The sequence below is a fragment of the Sebastes fasciatus genome, chromosome 17 (assembly GCF_043250625.1).
Source record: "Sebastes fasciatus isolate fSebFas1 chromosome 17, fSebFas1.pri, whole genome shotgun sequence".
NCBI classification, from domain to species: domain Eukaryota; kingdom Metazoa; phylum Chordata; class Actinopteri; order Perciformes; family Sebastidae; genus Sebastes; species Sebastes fasciatus.
In genome coordinates, this window is record NC_133811.1 from 15,641,776 (window position 1) to 15,662,629 (window position 20,854).

Below are 20,854 nucleotides of genomic sequence, written 5' to 3' on the forward strand. Positions count from 1 at the left end.
ATATTCTAATCATCATGATCTTACCAACTTACCAACTCTCGCGAGATGGTTAAGGTTAGGCTCACGTTACCGCAGTCTTGGAAAGGGAGCAGTGAGCGGAGGGGTGCTCACTTGGTTGCAATCTGCAACCACACCACTAGATGCTGCCAAATCCTACACACTGTACCTTTAACTGTGCAGGAATGATTATCTTACTTTAACAGCATGAGAAGGACAAAAACTTTTACTCTCATCACAATTATTTTCAAATAATCCTAAAACGATTAGTTGATTAATCTCACGTTACCGCAATCAACTAATCAATTGAAAGATAACGGACTATTTTGATTTGACAAAACAATGTTAACTTCCAACTTATGTCTTTTTCACTACGTTCTAACATTTTACATTTTAAATGGTTAACTGATTATGTGCAAAAAATAGTCCAAATTAATCAAAATGAAAATAATTAGTAGTAGCCCAACTTTCAGTTTGGTCTATGTGCTAACTCGCAGCTATAAAACAAAAACAAAAAAAAACAGTGTAGTAGCACTAACTGCTGCACTATCATAGAACCCAGCAGCTATACGGTAGACACATCAGGATTGTGGAATTGAGATATGACAGTTAGCAGCCCATTGAAATTGTTTGCAGCAGAAAATGCCTACAGCATCCCGAGGGAATCGTTTCACAAACTCATTAGACCATTTAACCTCTTGAATGCTCCTCATATCTACACATTTACAGGCAATGACTTGGTTGAATGAATGCGCACACACACACACACACACCTGGATGTGGTGTGAGGGTTGACTGACTCACACAACCACACACACACACACACACACAGACGGCGTAATCGAGGGTAAGTGCATACCTCCCGGGTTTGAACCCACTGTGTGGAAAATGAAAGAAACAGAAAAGTCCAGGTTGGGCTGTGTTGTAACTTGTTGTGTGGCACTGAAAACAAAATTCCTAGGAATGAGAGGGCGGGTAGTCGCTTTGTTTGAAACATACCGTTGGTCAAACAGCAGAGACAAACATCACAACTTCTTTATTTATATTACAAACTGTCTTATTCTCCACTAACTTTTGTTTTACTGCAATCTCTTTATACAGCTATAGCCGCATTGTGTGTACGGACGCCTTCTCACAGACGTGTTTACGAAATGTGTGTTCACACGTGTGTGTCGACAAACTTACCACTCTCCCTGCTCTCTGGCGCCCCTCTTTGGTCGTCCAACCGCAGGTCACTTAGCAGATGCTCCAAGATCTTGAGCGGCGTCCCCGACACCACCACGTACCTGTAGGACGAAGAGTCGTGACAAACTTCCTCAGTAGAGCACCAAGCGCGACCACGTCCATCCCTCCATCCACCCCTCCTCTCTTCCTGCTTATTCTCCTCCACATCGTCGTCGTCGATGTAGCGAAAATGGGGAACGTCAAATGTACAGATCTCTGAACTGCTAACATCTTCATCATGATTGCTATCATCATCATCATCATCTTCGTCATCTATGTCTTCCTCTGCCACTGCGAGCGTGGCTAGCTCGGTAGTCATCTTCATATCTAAACACTTCCAGATGATCAGCCCTCATCTAGGCTTTGCATACCCAGGAAGGGTGCTCTCCTGTGGGGTAAGCTGCCTTGTCGTCTGCCCCTGTCAGCTAAGAGCTCCAGAGATTAAAACCCCTCTCTCTGACAGCTTGTAGCACTCTGATTGCTACCGAAGATGCTGAACACTGTATACACACAGACATACACACACCCACTTAACCTGCCTGTCACTGACACTCCCTGCATTGTGCCTTAGGTCTTGGCACACACTGGCCTAAAAAAACCACACTTGTACAGATACACACATATACACACAAATGATCCTGAACGCTTGATTTGTTGAAGGAAGTAAACCAGTCTTGGTGTCATCTTTGTTTCCCTTTCAGCTGAAAACAAAAAAGCCATTCTCTTCTTCCCGCTCTGCGCCGGAAGCCAAAGCATACATTATCTTAGAGACACACAGTGTTGACAGCACTGCTGATAGTTTGCATGTACGTGCAAGAGTGTGTGGTTGCAACTTGAGATCCCGAAGTTAAAAAAAAACTGAAAACAAAAGGGAGGAGTACTATGATTATGTTTTTGTTGTTACTGCTGGTTTCAAGGGCTCTTATTATGTAGGAGGGACTGACCTCTTGTCGCAGTCCTCCTCTCTGGACCCGCCCCCTGACGACGTGGGTGAAGGCCGGTCCGATGGCGACGTCACGGATGATGTCACTCTCCGCAACACCAACACGTCCCGTCCTCTCTCCTTCAGACAAACCCTCCCCACCGCCTCCTGAGAGAGAAACAGAGAGAGAGACGTCACAAAGTGAGGCAAGGACAAAACTGTTGGAAGGCGATTTAAGGGATTAAAGACACTGGATGAGGAGTAGACACTTTCAGCCTCAACAGGCAATAAAATGAATGTGATGCATTCTGTCTACATTATTTGTATACTGCCACTCTTTATTGACGGAGCGGACTCTGATCACTGAAAATCCAGTCAGCCCTCATCTAAGCTTTACATACCAAGGACGAGAATAGCGCTGCACAATTATTTGAAATAATATCAAAATCACAATATGACCTACTGCAACTTTTAAATCACAGGAGGTGATTTTGAATTAAATATGGTTGTGCTGCAAAGATGTCCTGGCCTACACATCATATTCTACAGACTTCTACAGAAAACATCTCTGTTTGGTACAGATTAGAGCTGCAACAATTAATCAATTAGCTGTCAACAATTAAATTAATCACCAACTATTTTGATAATCGATTAATCAGTTTGAGTACTTAAAACAAAAAAAATTCTCAGATTCCAGCTTCTTAAATGTGAATATTTTCTGGTTTCTTTACTCCTCTATGACAGTAAAACTGAATATCTTTGAGTTGTGGAAAAAAAAAGACATTTGAGGACGTCATCTTGGGCTTTGGGAAACACTGATCAACATTTTTCACAATTTTCTGACATTTTATAGACCAAATAACTAATCCATTAATTGAGAAAATAATCAACAGATTAATCAACAATGAAAATTATCGTTAGTTGAAGCCCTAGTACAGATCCCCGCAAAAATCACACCACCAAAAAGTATCGCAAATGCAATATCAGTCAAAATAGTTCCAATTAGATATTTTTTCAAAATCGTTCAGCCCTAGATGAGAACAAAACACCTGTGTGTCCAGTAAAGCCGACCGACACATTACCCAGGCCGATATTATTGGCCTGTTTTAGCTTATTCCAAGATGTATTTCTGTGTAAACTGTATGATACCCAAAACGCCAAAGATATCTTTGAGGTCATTTACAAACTTTGTTGCCATTACATTCTTTGTCCACCAGAGAGCATTGACAAGTTTAACTTTCATCTGTTATTTGTCTCGTTCAATACATACTATCTTGGTCATAACTCTTTATTGACCGCCTTCAAGGGATCATAATGTGAAAAATGATTTTTATATAATGTGTTTGGTAAAAAAAACAAATATCAGTCGATACATTGTATTGAATAATATTGATATTTTCATGGGCCTCAAAAATCCAGGATCAGTCAGCCTCGAGTATCCAGACATTTTCACTTGAGACTAAAACGTTTCTCCTAGGGATGCACGATACATATGAGGCCCGATAAATTATCGCCCGATACTAGGAAATTTATATTATTATATTATTATTCCGATAATGAAATTAATAGCCGATAAATTATCGACTGATAATACGAAATTGCCAAATTGCTTTCATTGACTTAACAAGCGCAGCATCTACACACTCCGATACAGTAAGTGGCGGTATGCACCTTTAAAGTTGGTTTGTGATCCACCAATAAACACAGAGAAGAAGAACAAGAGCAGCACGCTGACTAGAGAGCCAAACATGTCGTCGCCGGTGTGGATGTTTTTATCAGTTTCAGATGAAGACAACACGATTTTCAATACAAGTTTTTTTTTATGTTCTTTACTAGAAAAAATATATGAACATTTGAAGAGTCAGAAGTGCTTTGTTTTTGTTGTGTTAACAATACTGATGTCAGTTAGATTTTGGTTAGATATGGAATATCAAATCATCCATCTTTGCTTACTACATCTTAGCCTTTACCCTCAGGTGTGCATAAACTACAGGTTATGAACTTATTTTTAAAATATACAAAAATGTGAAATTAGAAGCAGGTAATTATTGATTATCGTAATCGGCTGAATATTATGCATATCGTGCATCCGTAGTTTCTCCTACACACTCAATCACCAGTCCACGCATGCAGACACAGATTGTGTTGGCACCATCGCAGGGAAGTATTGCATTTCCTGCCTTCAGAAGAAATGCTATTGTGTATTAGATAACAATGGGGACAACTAGAAATGTAGGCCGACACTTGAAATGATCTCCTGCTCCAAAAATGAACAGCAACTTGATCTGTGACTCCGGCACACACACACACACACCTGACAGTGGAACAGAGCTCCAGATGGACAAAGGAGTACAATAAGAAACAGCCTGAGGAGAGGAGAGAAAAATGAGAGGAGAGAGGGAGATCAAAGGCAGAGGAGAGGAGCAGGAGGAGAGATAAAGGAGCGACGTCTCTCCTCCAGCTGCTCGCTGCACTCTCTGTCGCAGCCGGAGGGATCGAACAGCAATCGCAACCGGCACAGAGAGCTTTCTCTGCAGGGCTGTCTGTCTGTTGCACTGGTTCTGAGACATTATGTAGGTCTGCACACAGTTGTGTTTAGTAGTATATTGACATTTAGATGCCACAATTACATAATATCACAGCGATGATAGCTTGTTAAAAAAATCCTAAGGTTCATACAAAGTGCCGACAGTATAGTTATCAATAACTGTGATTTTAGACATCATGGAGACCCAAGACAGAGAGCTACTAACGCAGTCAGTCACTAGCCGTGTTTTCCATTCAATTGTCAAACTAATTTTAAGCGAACTTTTGAAATGGTGCAAAAAGGAAATGTGATATAGGCCCGTTTCCATTAGCTGGTTTGGAGCGAAAACACTTGGGCGTAGTTTCGTCAGAAGTCGGAGCTATAGGCTACGCATGGCTGTAATCCGCCAGTAAACTAGGAGAAGCAGAGGTTGCAAACCATAAAACAAAACAAGTTTGCTTGGCCATCTACAATAGAAAAATGGAAAGAGGTCTTCAAGAAAAGTCTTGATTGGTTAAGTTTTAATTGTCCTTTCATGTCAGCTAGTATTGGTCATGTTTCATGTTGTCCAGAGACGAAGATGAGCATTTGCACGTTATGGGAATATCTGAGAAGACGCCGACGGCGGAAACAGCTGATCAGTCATGCGAGTTAAATGTTCTACGTCAGAATTTATCAGCAAAGGCATAAAACGCCTTAAGCGAGCGTTAAACTTTTCTTTCCTCAATTGAGGAAGTTTTATAAAATGTTGTTGTTTCCACTCAGCTCTTCTAATGCGATACTTCAAAATGCAAACGACAACAAGGCTACTGATACCTCTGTAAAACACAAAGACAAGTCACTAGACTGGCCGGCATGAACAAGCAAACACAATCATAAAAACATGCACGCTGTCCCTGTGATCGTCTGATGAAAGAGTTGTCTGATCCTGAGAGACAGCAGGTGAGGTCTGACTTGGGTCAGACAAAACAATTTGCCCAAAGTGCTGAACGTGTGTGCGTGTGGACATGCCCTGATGACTCATATTCTACAATACAGATATTCATGCACTGAGGTCACTGAATCCTCTCCCTCAGGTGTGTTGGTGTGTCACATTTAATTCTAAAACCTTCGTCTCATTAAATACAATATATGATTTGAATGTTTTTATTACAATTCTGGCAAACCCCTTTTAGCTCACACACTTTTATTTATCAAAATAACTACAGTAGTTTAAATAAAGTACTTTGTTTTTATAAGTTGTACAGCCCTTTGAGGCAAATTTATGATTTTGGTCTACATATATGAAACATGTTAAAGGCAGGGTCGGTGATCTTGAGAAATATTATAATATAATAATATAATATTTTGGAAAACAGAATAAGGGCAATAGTCTGGAAACAGAAAGGTTTTTCCATACTCTTTTCTTTTTTTCCATACTTATCCAGACCTGGAAATTACTAAAATCAAATTCCACACTTTTCCATACTGTGTAGGAACCCTGATTTGATTTATTGATTGCTGTTGGGACGTAATAAGAATTTCAACTAATATAACAAAAAAAACGTTCTAAAATCTTTACCAAGCCTACCTTTAACTGTCCGTGTTTACATTACAGCTAAATGATAATGATGATGTAACACTTGCAACTGCACCACAGAATATTGTTTATTTATTTTCACAGCTTTTAGTGATTCATTGTAGGGGGGCATTCAGGTAGTTCATGGGTTAAAAGCAACTCGCCCACTACTGCAGAGGCTCTGGTTTGATTCCCGGTATCTTGGCTGAGACCTCGGAGGGGAAAAAACAACAACAACTGGAGGTGTTGAATGACGTCTTGTTCAGGACTCTATTTAGCATCTTCAACTCTGATCAGACAACTGGAGCTCCTTTAAGTTGCATATTGCAGTAAGTTAAACTGCAATTTTAAAATGTCTTTATAATTAATTGCTGAGTCCTCCTATCCCGCAATCATTAACTTAAGAAAAAACACTTTCCTGTATTATACATGTCATGAAGTACAGAATACAAAAGACGACGCATACTTAAGAATCATTTCATAATGCAACATGCTGAAATGAAATGTCCTTGAGGATTAGCAACACAGAGATGCATACAGCTGATAAATAAGGCAGTGACAGCTGATGTGAAGAGATCTGACACTGCATGTCATTAATTACAATTTGGGCTGGCACCCAGACTGCACCCAACGGCCCAGATGTGATGTCGAGATAAGAATAGTTTTGTGGCTAAGTGGTCTAAAGGGGACACGCCATTAGACCACATCATCCAGGGTTCAAATATGAAACAGGACGCCAAGTCTAAATCTAATAAAGGAAAAGTGCAGCAGAAATACTGTGGAAAAAATAAAAGGATAGAAATGATGATATTAATAACTACTTTAAGAACAAAGGAGAAGAATATGTTGTGGTGTTGCTGTTACGGTAGCAAACTGTTGATCTTTCTGATAACGCACTCCTTACTCTTATGCCAAGAAAAACAACTCTGAGCTGAGAGTGGAGGAAGGCAGCACACACACACACACACACACTAGAGATCAAAAGGTTTCCAGAAAATGCACCAAAACAAAAGTACAGCATTCCCACTATGCAAATGTAACTATATGTGCTGCACACAAATAATCTGTAAAGAGTTAAGTGCAAACAGCAGCTCCCAAGAACAACATTAATTTAGCCTGAGAAAGAATGCAAGCCATGAAAAGTAAAAATATACAAAGAAGGAACGCTGAGGAGACGAGGGAGTCAGAAAGTTATGCAACACAGAAAGAAAGAGAGAGAGAACAAGAAAAGAAAAGCAAGATGAAAGGCAAGGGACCGGAAAGTGAGAGACACGGAGGAGTGTGGGGAAAAGTGAGAAGAAATACAAGTGGCATTGAGTGTGAAAGAGACGCTGTTTGAATCCAATGGGTTTTATCCAAAAGGGCCAATAACAATAACCATCAGCCGGAAAGTCAATTAATTATCTTTGAGAAAAAGAGAATCTTGCAAGAACTGATTGATTAGTTTCTTTAGTCTCAGCCAACAAAATGTCAAAACAAATACGTGCAATTGGCAATTATGTAATAAACTAGGGATGGGAATCACCAGAGGACCCACGATACGATATTATCACGATACTTTAAGTCCCCGTAAAACGGAAGTTGGAGCATCTCTAACTGCTGTACTGTGACATATCTCACAGTGAGACAGAATATTTGAGCGGTGCACAGTTACAAGACAGATTTAAATCAAATCATTCGCATTTAATTGGGATGCTAAAAAGTGGGCGGGCTTAGAGTTTAGCTCGATACGGAGCTAGGAGTTACAGAGCAGAGGACTGTTGGAAGTACATGCAGATGAATGGCGCCCGGAGCCCCCCGCTCACCCACCGGTAAGACCCCATCGGTCGTTTCATGTTGTCATCCAGTGGACGTTTACTGTATGTACTGCCGCGCTGCACTGACACAGAGTCGGTTGAAAATCTGTAAAGTTTCCTTTGAATGAATTAGACCTCAACCACATTGTTTTGGAAATGAAAACACGTCTCTTTCTGTCTCTCTCCATATTGCTCTGTTAGCTACTTCGATCAAAGAACGTTTAATGATTCGATCCTCAAACGATTGGCTCGCAAAAGTCTCATTTGATTGGATGAATTTTTTCATCAATTTGGATGAAAGCCCCCGAGTGGAGGATGAGTCATCAAACACTTTAAACTGTTTACAGGAAGAGACATTTTGATCAGATTTTGATCTAAAAATACTCAGATATGGGTTTTTTTACATATATTTGGCATATAACAAGAGGTAAATGAACAATTAACACATGGACACAGCATTATTATTATTATTATTATTACTAAATTTTTTCATCTGCAAATTATGCAGTTTGTCAACATCTGTTTTATCTAATCAGATACAGTTTTCACTCTGTTCTTCTGAGTTTTCATTCACATATCTTGAGGTCAGAGGTCAAGGTACCCCTTTGAAAATGGCCATGCCAATTTTTCCTCACCAAAATTTTGCGTAACCTTGGAGCGGTATTTAGCATTCTTCCCGACAAGCTAACGTGACATGGTACTAATCGATTCCTTAGGTTTTATGGTTTCATATGATACCGGTATCTTCACTCTAGCTTGAAGACCGAGTCCTCTACAACCGCTGAGAGACAGACTAGTGGCCGGATTGTTAAGAGGTCAATAGTTTATATAATAAACGACTGATACTTGACGTCCTTGTATCGATACAATATTGCCACGCAAAATATCGCCATACTATGCTGTATCGATTTTCCCACCACCCCTACAATACACCCTATGATGGTTTAAAACTACAGGTTGGGTATGACATTTCTGGGTGGACATAACCTTTAAAGACAGAATTTCCGGATGTCCAAACCCACTTACAAACTGCTGTGTGACAAAACTGGAACCAGGTACGTACAAATCTCCATAACTGCTTCTGTAAAGTCCGTTCTTGGTACCGTCACTTGTTCTCAGCTTACAGGTGTGTCTGTCTCTTTCCTTCCATTTCCTCCCATCCCTTCCTTCAATTCAACCATCTGCGCTTCCACCTCGTCTCCACCCTTCTCTCCTCTCTACACTTCTGAAAACACTTCTTCTGTTTCCTCTCCTCACCCTGCTCGAGCCGAGTCTCTCTCTCTCTCTCTCTCTCTCTCTCTGTCTCTGTCTTTGAATGGTCCGACTTTATGCTCTAGAGGTTTGAGATTTGGGCAGAGAAACTAGAGAGAGACCAGAGGACAGGACATGCACTTGCTGTGCCCCTCACGGGTCATAAACTGACACACACACACACACACACATACACACACAAGATGACGTATTGTCCAGAGGAAAGGTGGGCCTCACGGAAGCCTAAAGGAAGCACTCTCTGTTCCCTTTGTGTTCCTGTGTGTGTGTGTGTGTGTGTTCCTGTGTGTGTGTGTGTGTTCCTGTGTGTGTTCCTGTGTGTTCCTGTGTGTGTGTGTGTGTGTGTGTGTGTGTGTGTGTGTGTGTGTGTGTGTGTGTGTGTGTGTGAGTGCGTGCGTGTGTGTGCGCTGATAGTGACCGAGCCATATCTGTGTTGTGATAGCTCTGGGCCTGATTCCTGGAAATAATTGATAAGAATATGAAAACACAATGCTTTTCGGTCAGCAGCAGAGTAATCTCCACAACTAGTAGAAAGTAACACAAGCCTGTGTGTGTGTGTGTGTGTGTGTGTGTGTGTGTGTGTGTGGGAGTGGGTGTGTGTCATGCATGCTGTGACCTTGTATAATCCCATTTGCAGGTTGACCTCTGGTAAACTCTGATGGCTGAAGCAAATTAATGCAAGTCTGAAGTGACTAGAAGGCAGATATGCACCCATTGCACTGTACTGACACATGAGTTATATCACTATGGAAACAGCCCACACCAGTTTGTCAGAGCTTGACTATCATGGAAAAAAAGGAAACTAAAAAAAAAAATCACCATGACAACCCAGTGAAAGCAGAGTGGTCTTTGTGGTGAATTCGAGCTGGTTGATTGTTTTTTGGTTTCTGCCACATTTTGCAGCTCCAATTTGAGCTGGGCAATGAAATCACACCTGTTGCACATATTCTGACATTTGTGGTGCATTACTGAGAAGCATCATTCCTGTGCACACCCGTAGAAATGATTATAGACCAACATGTGCTTCCTAAGAGCCTCTTATTGAGCCCATAAACCTGCAAGAATAGATTGGTTCATTTCCTTTTACACTTTTATTGTAACCACTGGCAGCCTCTGGGAATTGAAGTGCTGCTTGATGCAACATGATCTTTTAATTATAAGACAGCCGGATGATGATAAATACAGTATTAAAGATCAGGAGAATGAAGCGGCAGAAAAAGGAAGGATAGATGGGTGCTGCTCCTGTCCATCCCTTAGCTGATATACACCTGCCAATAATTCTCCTCCTCTTCCTCCGCTTGGTTATACTGTATAAGGATTTCACTGCTTACGTAGCAATGACGCACAGTAGACCCATGACAGTCACGACCACTCAGCACCTGGTGATGCTATTCAATGCTTTTTAATTTATAAATATTGGCAAATATACTATAATACTATAACTTTTTTACCTCCCCTAACTCTAATACTATAATGCCATATTAGTACTAGTATATAGAGGTGCACATATAATTGTCTTTTTCAGAGACTGTTTGGATTCTGTCAACAGATGCCTTAAACAGAAATGATAATTTGATGACAAGCTGACGACTCCTGCAAGAGCTGCTGATGCTTCTATTAAAAAAACATATAAGAAGCTTGATTTGACATTAGTACCTATTTCATCCACAGATATAAAACAGTAAAAACAATAAATAATAATAATATATAAAGATAATAATAAATAAAACAATTGTTTAATATCTATGGTTTCATCATTGACCTCTTACCATGAATCAATCAATACTGTTCTCAGCAGTATCCCTCAAATCTCTCTTTTAATAAAGTTAAAGGAAACATTGATTCCTCACGCTGTGTCACATCAATCATTTCAGTCTGCTTGTTCCATTTCTATACTTAAAACAAAAACAACACAATTTCTTCTGCATAATTTCATACATTTCCCTGCAATTTGGCACAATATATATATATATTTATATATATATATGTGTTAGCAAAAATCATGATCTGGAACAGTATCCAAACCATAAACCACAATGATTGAGCTGTAAATAACAATGTAGGTTCACTGAGCACATCATAAGCCTTAGAAACCTTAAAATGAAAAATAATATTCCTACTAAGGAAAAGACTTATCCTCATGTAACATAGAACAGTTTGAGAAGACTTGAAATTATACTTTACGGGATGAAAGTCAACCTAAAAGTGGGCAAATTGGTTCACAAATTAAAAGGTTCAATATGTCGTGTGTGAAGAGCAATCCTGCTTTAACACTATTTAAAAACGTCTCTTTAGTTTCATACAGCAGCAGTGCTGTTATAAAATACAATATATTTTTACTTTTGAATATAAGGAATGAAAGTGAAATCATATGCACTCTGGAAAATCCCCAAAGCTGGGCTTTGGTCAAACTCACCAGGCTGATGAGATACTGTATATGTGGTAGATTTCAGAAAGACACGCATCGTGGTGTAGGGGGTGAAATCAGACTGCGTTTGCTTCGTTTCCTGCCCTCAGGTGCACTGTAGAGCGGGATTATACAGTACAACGCTTCTCTAACACCCCACTCATTATGGGCACACACTGACTCAGCCTGCCACAGCACCAGCAGTGCATGAACACACACACACATATGCTCCCACACATGATTATGAGCTCTAGCCAGCGAACTCACGCACACATAGACACACTCAGTACTTTACAGACTGTAAAAAGGGCATGAGATCACATTGCACTAAGCCATTATTAACACCCACATTAGACGAGCTAGAGAGCCGGTGGTTATTTAATCTAATGTGATATGAATGAAGCGAAGCTATGTGTGTGTGTGTGTGTGTGTGTGTATGCAATGATAACTGTAGTTTGCGTGTGTGTGTGGGTGCGTGTCAGTTCACAGATGTGTCACTCAGATGATGTACAAAAGTGAACAGGCACGCTGTAAACGTGTATACGTGTGTATGTCCTTCAAGTCGAGATTCTGCTGCACGGCACGGCTCTGCCAGGTTCGTTTCTCTATGCCGTGTTTCCACTGCAGGTAGTACCCCCTCAGTGTGGGCGGGATTCTCGGTCGTGTCTAGAAGGTTTGTGTCAGCGTGTGTTATCAATACATAGTCGGACGACGGACGCTACAATCTGAAAATGAAAGTGTCTGCTCCGATTGGAGTTTCAACTCAGAGCAGCAGGAGTCAGATTTCATACACGGGACGAAAGAGAGTTGACAGACAAGACGATGGTGGATGATTTGGTGTCAAAGCAAAAGCAAAAGCACTTATTTGTCAATACTTCGGATTTAAACCCAATGCTATAACGTTAACCATAACTTTAATGAGGCAATCGCCGGTGTGCACGGCGCAGCGGGTCCAGGTGGAAACCTGCAGCCCCGCAGCAAAAGCTGGACCGGAGAGACCAGACAAACAGCCATCCGCAATAAAGATCAAAGCAAGCACGCCACATATACTGAGTGCTGTCTTTTCTTGTAAAATATCCGGTGTAATCAGTAACACTGGTGTTGTCAGAAGTTTATTAACCACTGGGACAATTTCGTTATCCCCATTGTAACCTTTACCATTCTGGGTCAATGCCTAACCTTAACCATCTTGCGTGAGTTTTGCAATTTGCGTGTTACCTTCTAGCCACGAACAGGATTCCCAGCTTATCGCCGTAGCGACGGCGCGTGAAACTGCTGTGACATCATCTTCAACGGGACAATCGCTGAATCATTTCAACAGCAACGAAACAGAGGAACATCTGCACTTCGTCAGTTGTACGGTGTAGTGTACATAGTGTGTACGGCATAGTGTAGGCCCTACGGTGTAGTTTTGCCAGCTGCCACCTTTTAAAATCTATCTGGCCAAGTGAATTCAAAATTGCGGTCGCTATTGATGTTAACTTGGCTATTTCTTTATTACGGTTTTCTCTGACCAATCAGTGGTCTGCAGTGTTTTAACTCCTTTTAGTATCGGCTCAGCTCACTTGGAACCTCGACCGAGATGGTAACCAGAATGGAGCGATTCTATTGGTACCATCATCCACAACTTCTGCTAATGAAAACACAAAAATAACCGTTCTAATGTGTAACGAACTGAACTGAACTGAACTGAACTGAACTGAACTGAACCGGACTGCTTTGTGGAAATGCAGCTTTAGATCGACGGCAACTCATATCAGGATGGTCCTGATGAGGATTTACTCACATGATCCCTGAAGCCAAGACTTAAGCACACCTGAAGTGTGAGTGCTTAAAAGTGACGACAATACTGACAACATTTACCACATGATGACGTCCGTTACTCTCTACTCACACTAACCATATAGCCGCAACTCGCTCTGCAGATTACATGGTGAGAGACCAACGACTTCACAAGACAACATCAGATATACTGTAGGATATTAATGATGCTTTAGTGCCATTATGACGCTCTCTACTCACCGGCTGGTTCCTGTCGGGCAGCCGGTAGTTGTGGTTCTGCAGCAGCCGGCAGCCGTCCTTGGCCAGCCGCTGGACGGCCTCCAGCCCGAGCCGGCTGGTCAGCTCCTCGCGGCCGCACACGGTCCCCATTCCTCCACCGCCGCCGCCGCCGCCGCTGCCACCGCCATCCCGCAGTGCGCACACCCCGCTCAGCTGCAACACAGGTGGCATGAACATATATCTCAACCCGCAGTCCCAAGACATGGTGGAGACAGTCAAAAAGTGTTTGTGGGATGGAGTTCAAGAAAGTTCACTGTTTTTGTTTCAATGGAGACTGAAAGCAGTTTGGGCATAAATCCAGAAACATGCTATGACACGTTTTCAGTTGCCCCTTTATGTCCATGTGAGGAGAATGAGATGAAAAGGTAATCCCGTGTCTCTCTAATTCTTCCTCGTCTCTTATTCTCTCTATCTAATACACTCTGTAATTCCCTTTATCTGTTGCACTTCTCTCTTTGTCCCAGTCTGACTGCTCCGTGTCAGACGATCTGGCGGAGAAAGAGTGAGTGTGTGTGATTAGTAGTAGAAGTGGGCGGGAGTGTGTGTCTGTGTGGGAAGAGTGTGTGCTGGGGGGTGTGTGTGTGTGTGTGTCTCCTCCCCTCTATAGTTGGGAATGTGTTAACCATCCTGGCAGCCCAAGACCTAAAGACATGAATAGAAAGAGAAAGAAAAGCAGCAAAAGTAACAGAAAGAGACAGAATAGATTTCTTTAAAAGAGCTGCAGGACTTCAGATAAACTAATGGCTTTGTCCTCGTACAGACCTGATGACAGAAAACATGACTGTGTGTGTGTGCGTGCTCCCTAAGGTGCAGCTAGTATGATGGTTATCACCATTGGCGGCCAGCCTGGTCTGTTTATTTTCCTTGGAAAAGGGAGAGAGAAGGGTATTTCATTTGGCTCAGAGCTGGTTAACCCTTCCTGTGAGCTCAACTATCCCACGGTGCCATGCTCTAGCAGAGGGTAACACACAAACACACACACACACACACACAGAATGATAGCATACTCCCACGCTTCATTTTGTTTACAAGGAAAACTCCCCCCAGTGACAACTCTTATCTGCTAGAATAGCCACGTACACACACACACACAGACATTATATCAGAGCCACAGCCCCCTGTCCCTTGCTGCTTCCTGTTAACCTGTTTTCAGCTTCCTGTGCTGATAAACCTGTCTGTGTGTGTTGTGCTTGTATTGTGTGGCTGTCTCCGTCTATCTCCTTTTTTCTCTCCCATTGGATCCTAATTTTTCCTTTGGTCTCTTGTGTTTGAGATCTATGACGAGCTAAAACTGTCAGTAGGCTGATGGATAACTGAAACTAAAGTAGTAGTAGTAGTAGTGTGTGGTTTATTGTCCTCCTTCTCATTATGTCAAATAAACCAAACAATCAGCAGCGGCTCCCAAACCCCTAAAAGGATTGCAGGATGAATCTTATGGCCCGTGTCCACGGAAACAGCCGGTGTAGCAATCGAAAGCATTCATGACCTCAGCGTCTCACTCTTGGTTCATGTGTAGCTCTTTTCTCTCCTCCGCTATCTTTACACACCAGATCTATATTTGTTGGAGCAGCTTGTCTCTGAGGTGTGAACTTCACTTGTAAATGTATATATTAAAGGTACAGTGTGCAGGATTTGGTGGCATCTAGTATCCCTCCGCTCACTCCTCCCTTTCAAGACTGCCGTAACGTGATCCGCCGAGTGCAAAACCGTGGTAACGTCGTTCGTCTTGCTCAGAGGCCAGTACACACTACTTTAGGAGCAACGGAAGTCAGACGGCAGCTGGCGGTACCACGGTTTTGCACTCTGCGACTCACGTTATCGCAGTTTCACAAGTGTGTCGGAAAACTACGGTGGCCTTCAGGTAACGTAAAAACATGAAAGGCTCTCTCTAGAGCCAGTGTTTGGTTTGTCCGTTCTGGGCTATTGAGGAAAATTTCAAACAAGTGTCAAAAATTCAGTTTTCGAGACAAACTTCATCTAGACAACACACAGATGTCAGTAATTAATTTTGATTAAGATTGATTGCTCCATAAGCGACAAACTGATGTTTGAAATGCTTGATTTCCATTGACTGCAATGGTTCACATGATGATAGAATTCAAAATACTGTCAAAAATACAGTTTTTTCATGAACACTGGAGCTTTATTTATCGAGAATTTGCAGTAGCTGTGTACAGTACGGTTTACACTAAAATGTTTTGATGCTCTCTGGGCTACATTTTTGACAATTAAAAAAAAAAAATGCAGCAAGTTTTGTATCAATTGAGCAAAAAAATGTGGGAGGAGGTTTAATAGGTTCTAAAATGTTTGAGAAAAACAGTGTGATGGACTTCATAATTCCTGCCATGCTGAAGCATGTGGATATTTCTAATCACTTGGGCTACGCTTTGGTGGACGTTGCACAGTTGTAGCACGAACGGCTGATTTGTTATGACTTTTCAAAGTTTTAAACTTCAGGTGTTTGCTGTAGCGCCACCATCAGGACTGTTGGCCCACAAAGCCAGTTGAGGAAGTTCAGCATAGGACTCAACCTATTTGCAAAGTTTGGTTTATTTCCATGCATTGGAAGGCAGATTTCCTAGGAAGAATAATCTGATGACAAAAACAAGAGGGCTTGTTTTTATCTTGTAAAAAGGGACAGTTGCAACACTTCAGGGGTCTTATCATTAACATATAATATGATAGGGGAAAATCACATATGCCACCTGCGGCGAGGGGGTTGTAAGAAGCCATTTCTTTATGTTAAGGGGTCACAAGCCAAAAACATGTGAACTACTGATCTAAAGTACTGTATATATAATTGTGTTTTATCTTTTCTCTGTTCTTCTCCTCTCTCCTCATCTCTGGTGTAATCAGAGAATGAATAATTGATGGAGAAAAAGAGGTTTTCACTGTAACGAGATGGGACCAGAAAGCATACAGGCCTTCCTCCTCTGCACTCTCTTCTGACCCCATTTTCTACGTTCAGCCACCTCACACATGCACACACAACTTGCACTCAGTGACCTTTGAAAGAGAGCAAGGTAGTCAGAACAAGCCAATTATGATCTGTTATTAAGGATGTCCCAAGCTGATCTGTGTTGGAGATGTTATATTATAATTGGCCAGTATTGGTCATATTGAGACTGGTCCGTCTCCACTCCTTTGTTTTTACAGCAATCTGGTTTCAACGACAGTCAAAAAGCTTTACTGTGCCCTATTAAAAACCTCTTCCAAACGCAGCCGTCAGAAAAGATGACTTAATGTGTTGCTGGCTCTCTGCGGTCACGGATTTCGATGGTCACAGATTTCAGTGCAACACCGGCACAGGTTTAAACAACGGCCGCTTTGCATGTATTTCAGCAAAGTTTTAAAGGCGTACCACGCCTTTTTACGTTTTTTTTGTTTATGTTGTGTATGAAGAGAGAGAAATCTTCCTGCCTTAACAGTTCCAAACATTACTATCTCCACTGATACTATACCAAACTATAAGCTTTATTTAATACTTGCAATGCTATCAGGAACATTTCAATGTTAAACTGGATTGGCTTTACTAACTCTATTGCAGGCCTACTTTAAGCCGATTGTGCACTGCCCAGATTATCCAGGAAAATATAAATTTTGGATTGAAAATTAACTGGAGGATAAGGATTGGAGGGGAAAATAAAATGACATGATAGGGACATTATTTAGAATAAGTAGGAGTGTGTTTCTATGTGTGTGTATTACCGGGCTGCTCTCCTCGCTGGGCGTGCGAGGCTCCTGTTGGCTCGTCTCCGTCGTCTCAGAGTCCTGCTCTGATACTGCAACCAACCACAAGCAGAATCAAGTTATTTAGGACACATCTTCACACTCATTGTGTAACATTGTCACTCATGGTCTCATAATGCAGTTGAAAAAAACACACCAGGAGAACTTCTCATGAAAGCACACACACACACACACACACACGCACACACACACTCGGGCTACATGTATACGTACAAGCTTTGCGAGTCTTTCGGGCGAGAGCAGCCGCCAACTCACATTGTACCTGTTGGAAAAAAAAAACATGACGATATGCAAATCATATTTAAAAAACTATAAATGATCAATCAGTAATGAAGCAGCAATATGATACTGTGTTTATCAATCTTCAGACACACACTGACCGTAGAAGTGAGCCTCTCGAGAGCTTTCATCTGGAGAATCTCACTGCAGATGTCCCTGTTGCCTTCAGAGTCCTCCTCTGACCTTGGATAGACACACACACACACACACACACACACACACACACACACATGCAAACACAGCTTTACTTACAACTGACATGTGCATTATTCTGATCAAAAACTCTCCAGAGAAATCAGTGTCCTGCAGAGCTTTGGTCCTCTCTACGCTGCCCCCTGGTACATCTACAGAAGAACTACAGCCTACTAACACACCTACTTCTCAGCTGGATGTGGTTACCTGTGCTCCTTTACATTTTCCCACAAGTCTGTATTCAAATTGATTTCAGTGGATAGAAGCCACTTTTCTATTTTCAACCTTTGTATGAAGAAAACTTCACATTATAGCCAACCAAAGATATCCAACAATGGCTTCTTCATGTTGCTCACTGGTTTCTCAGAGATCAAACCAGTAGTAAAACTGATCGCAAAATTAATTGAGAGAAGATGAGGCAGATAATAAGACCTGACAATTGTTGTTCAATCTTGTACTACAGGGGTGGGGGGTAAATATTCTTCCTCAATCCATATTTGTTGGCCTTTCAAAAACAAAATGTTCACTGCGGGGTACACACAAAAGGGAGACACACACTGACGAGTTACATTCATTGTTGTATATTCAAAGTTGATTCGACGATTTGTAATTTTCATCTTTAACGTAATGAAACATAATTAGACCTGAAACAATTAATAAATCAAATGCAAGTAACCTGTTTACATCATTTATGAAGTCTACATCATTCCAACTTCTCAAAATGTGAAGATTTGCTGTTTTTCACAGAATTTACATCATTTTAAAACTGAATATTTTTGTGTTTTGGGCCGTTAATCAGACAAAACAAGCAATTTAAAGATTTTACTTTGAGTTTCGGGATATTGTGTTGGCATTTCCCCCTCCCATTTTCTGACATTTTATAGACTAAACGATTAATTGAACAGATCTATCGTTGCAGCTCTAAACATGATAAATATACAGCAGATGAGTATATTTTCTGAGTGAATATTTTCTATTCGGCAGAGTGGTATCCGCCTGTTTTATTTTCCCCGTCTTTCTAGTTCTTCACTGCTCGCATGTCTTTGTATCGAGCATCTCTCTCTGCACCCCCCTCCTCTCTTTCATGTGGTTTCATTTAAAATAGCTCCCAGAAACACCCTTCTATTGATGTTAGCGAGGCTGTGTATGCATGTGTGTATGTGTGGCAACACACCGGCTGTGTACATGTGCTCGGAATGTATATAGACGTGTAACTCGTGTCAAGGATTTTTTTTTCATGCCTGAGTGCATCTGTGAATACATTTGTATATGACTTCATTTGTGTGTGCTTGCTGTATAAACAGGTGGTTGTTTTGGGGTAAACTCTTTCGTTATTCCCACAGCAATAATATAAGGTTGTAGAGTTTGTCTTCAACAGCGGCAGACTGCACCCGAGGGCCCCTCATCTAATATGTTCTCTTACAAAACCACTGTTTGGATTGGTCTCCCACACACTGCCTCACCCCCGCACAAGACACACACATTCACACAGACTCAATTTGCATACAATTTGGATTTTATCAACAGATCCCAGTGGCACTAGTAATAGTTGTGGAGGAAAGGAGATGAAGCTCTGTGTGACTATGTCTGTGTGTGTAGTGTAGACTGTAATCTGATAAGGGAATGATAGATTCAGATGCGCGGGAGATGGTGATAACATGTAGCCCACAGCCTGACACAGATACATAGGTATAGCTACGAACGCTGTATGAGAACAGCCTGCTGATGCTTATACATCTCACCGAGCTGGATGAACAAGGGCAAATGATCAAGTTGTCAAAGCGATGTAATTTAATCAGTGGTGGAAAGTAACTAAGTACATTTACTAAAGTATTGTACTTAAGTACAAATTTTAGGTACTTTATTTGAGTATTACCATTTTGTGCTACTTTATGCTTTTACTCCACTACATGTCAGAGGCAAATATTGTACTTTTTACTCCACTACATTTATTTGACAGCTTTTTATTTGCAGATTTTGATTATCAATACAAAATATAAATCAATCAATAAATTATGATATATTATCATGAATTAAGCTAATTAGCTCCACCTTTACCAGCTGAAACATTAAAGTAATGAACACATTAATGCATCAATAATTATAATCCAATAATATAATACACATCATTCTGAAATGAGCAATTCTGCAAAATGAGGACTTTTTACTTTTGGTACTTTAAGTATATTTTGATGCTAATACTTTCATACTTTTACTTAAGTAAAAATTTGAATGCAGGACTTTTACTTGTAACAGAGTATTTTTATGCTGTGGTATTGCTACTTTTACTTAAGTAGAAGATCTGAGTACTTCTTCCACCACTGAATTTAATGCTGGGGATTTTTATCTTTGCTATCCATTAGTGGATCGTGAGATGTACAAAGTCTATTCCAAGTCATCATGCTAAATTTATTCTCATCGGGGTCGTTAAGTTTCTTCAACTGCCGTTCATTTGGCAATTTGGTGACTCACCACGAGTGTGAATGCACCAGAGCTGGAAGAGAGGCACAGTGGGAGGTGTGTCACCAATCATTAAGCAGCGCAGAACAGTATTGATAGAGGATTAACATGATTGGGGCTCCCTTTTTCATTCCACATCAAAGGTGTATGCCGCAAGTTGTTCTATGATTTACCAGAACAGATCCCAATTAAGAGCTTAGCAATTCTTATTGTGCACAATATGTAAGTATGTTCTTTAATCTAACTACTGCATATGCACATGTGGCTGTGATGTGAATACTGCCATTCTAACACAGAGTTAAAAGCTTGTGCCACAATGCAGATGGTGCGATTTGTGGAGGAGGAGGAGGAACCAGTGACTGTTAGGTTGCCCTCCTCTCTAGCCAAAATGTTCCTTCAGCATTCTGCAGAG

The 20,854-nt window shown here is 41.1% G+C and overlaps 1 protein-coding gene across 2 annotated transcripts in view; it reads right to left on the minus strand.

Annotated features, from left to right (window-relative positions):
- The window catches only part of rapgef5a (Rap guanine nucleotide exchange factor (GEF) 5a), a 64,352-nt gene that overhangs the window by 19,260 nt on the left and 24,238 nt on the right, over positions 1–20,854 (minus strand). For both annotated transcript variants that reach the window (XM_074612754.1, XM_074612755.1), the window contains 6 exons: positions 17,892–17,973; positions 17,725–17,773; positions 17,470–17,543; positions 13,723–13,914; positions 2,166–2,311; positions 1,183–1,283 (listed from right to left, as the gene is read on the minus strand). In XM_074612754.1, the coding sequence (XP_074468855.1) occupies positions 1,183–1,283; positions 2,166–2,311; positions 13,723–13,914; positions 17,470–17,543; positions 17,725–17,773; positions 17,892–17,973 (644 nt within the window). The remainder of the gene's footprint in view (positions 1–1,182; positions 1,284–2,165; positions 2,312–13,722; positions 13,915–17,469; positions 17,544–17,724; positions 17,774–17,891; positions 17,974–20,854) is intronic.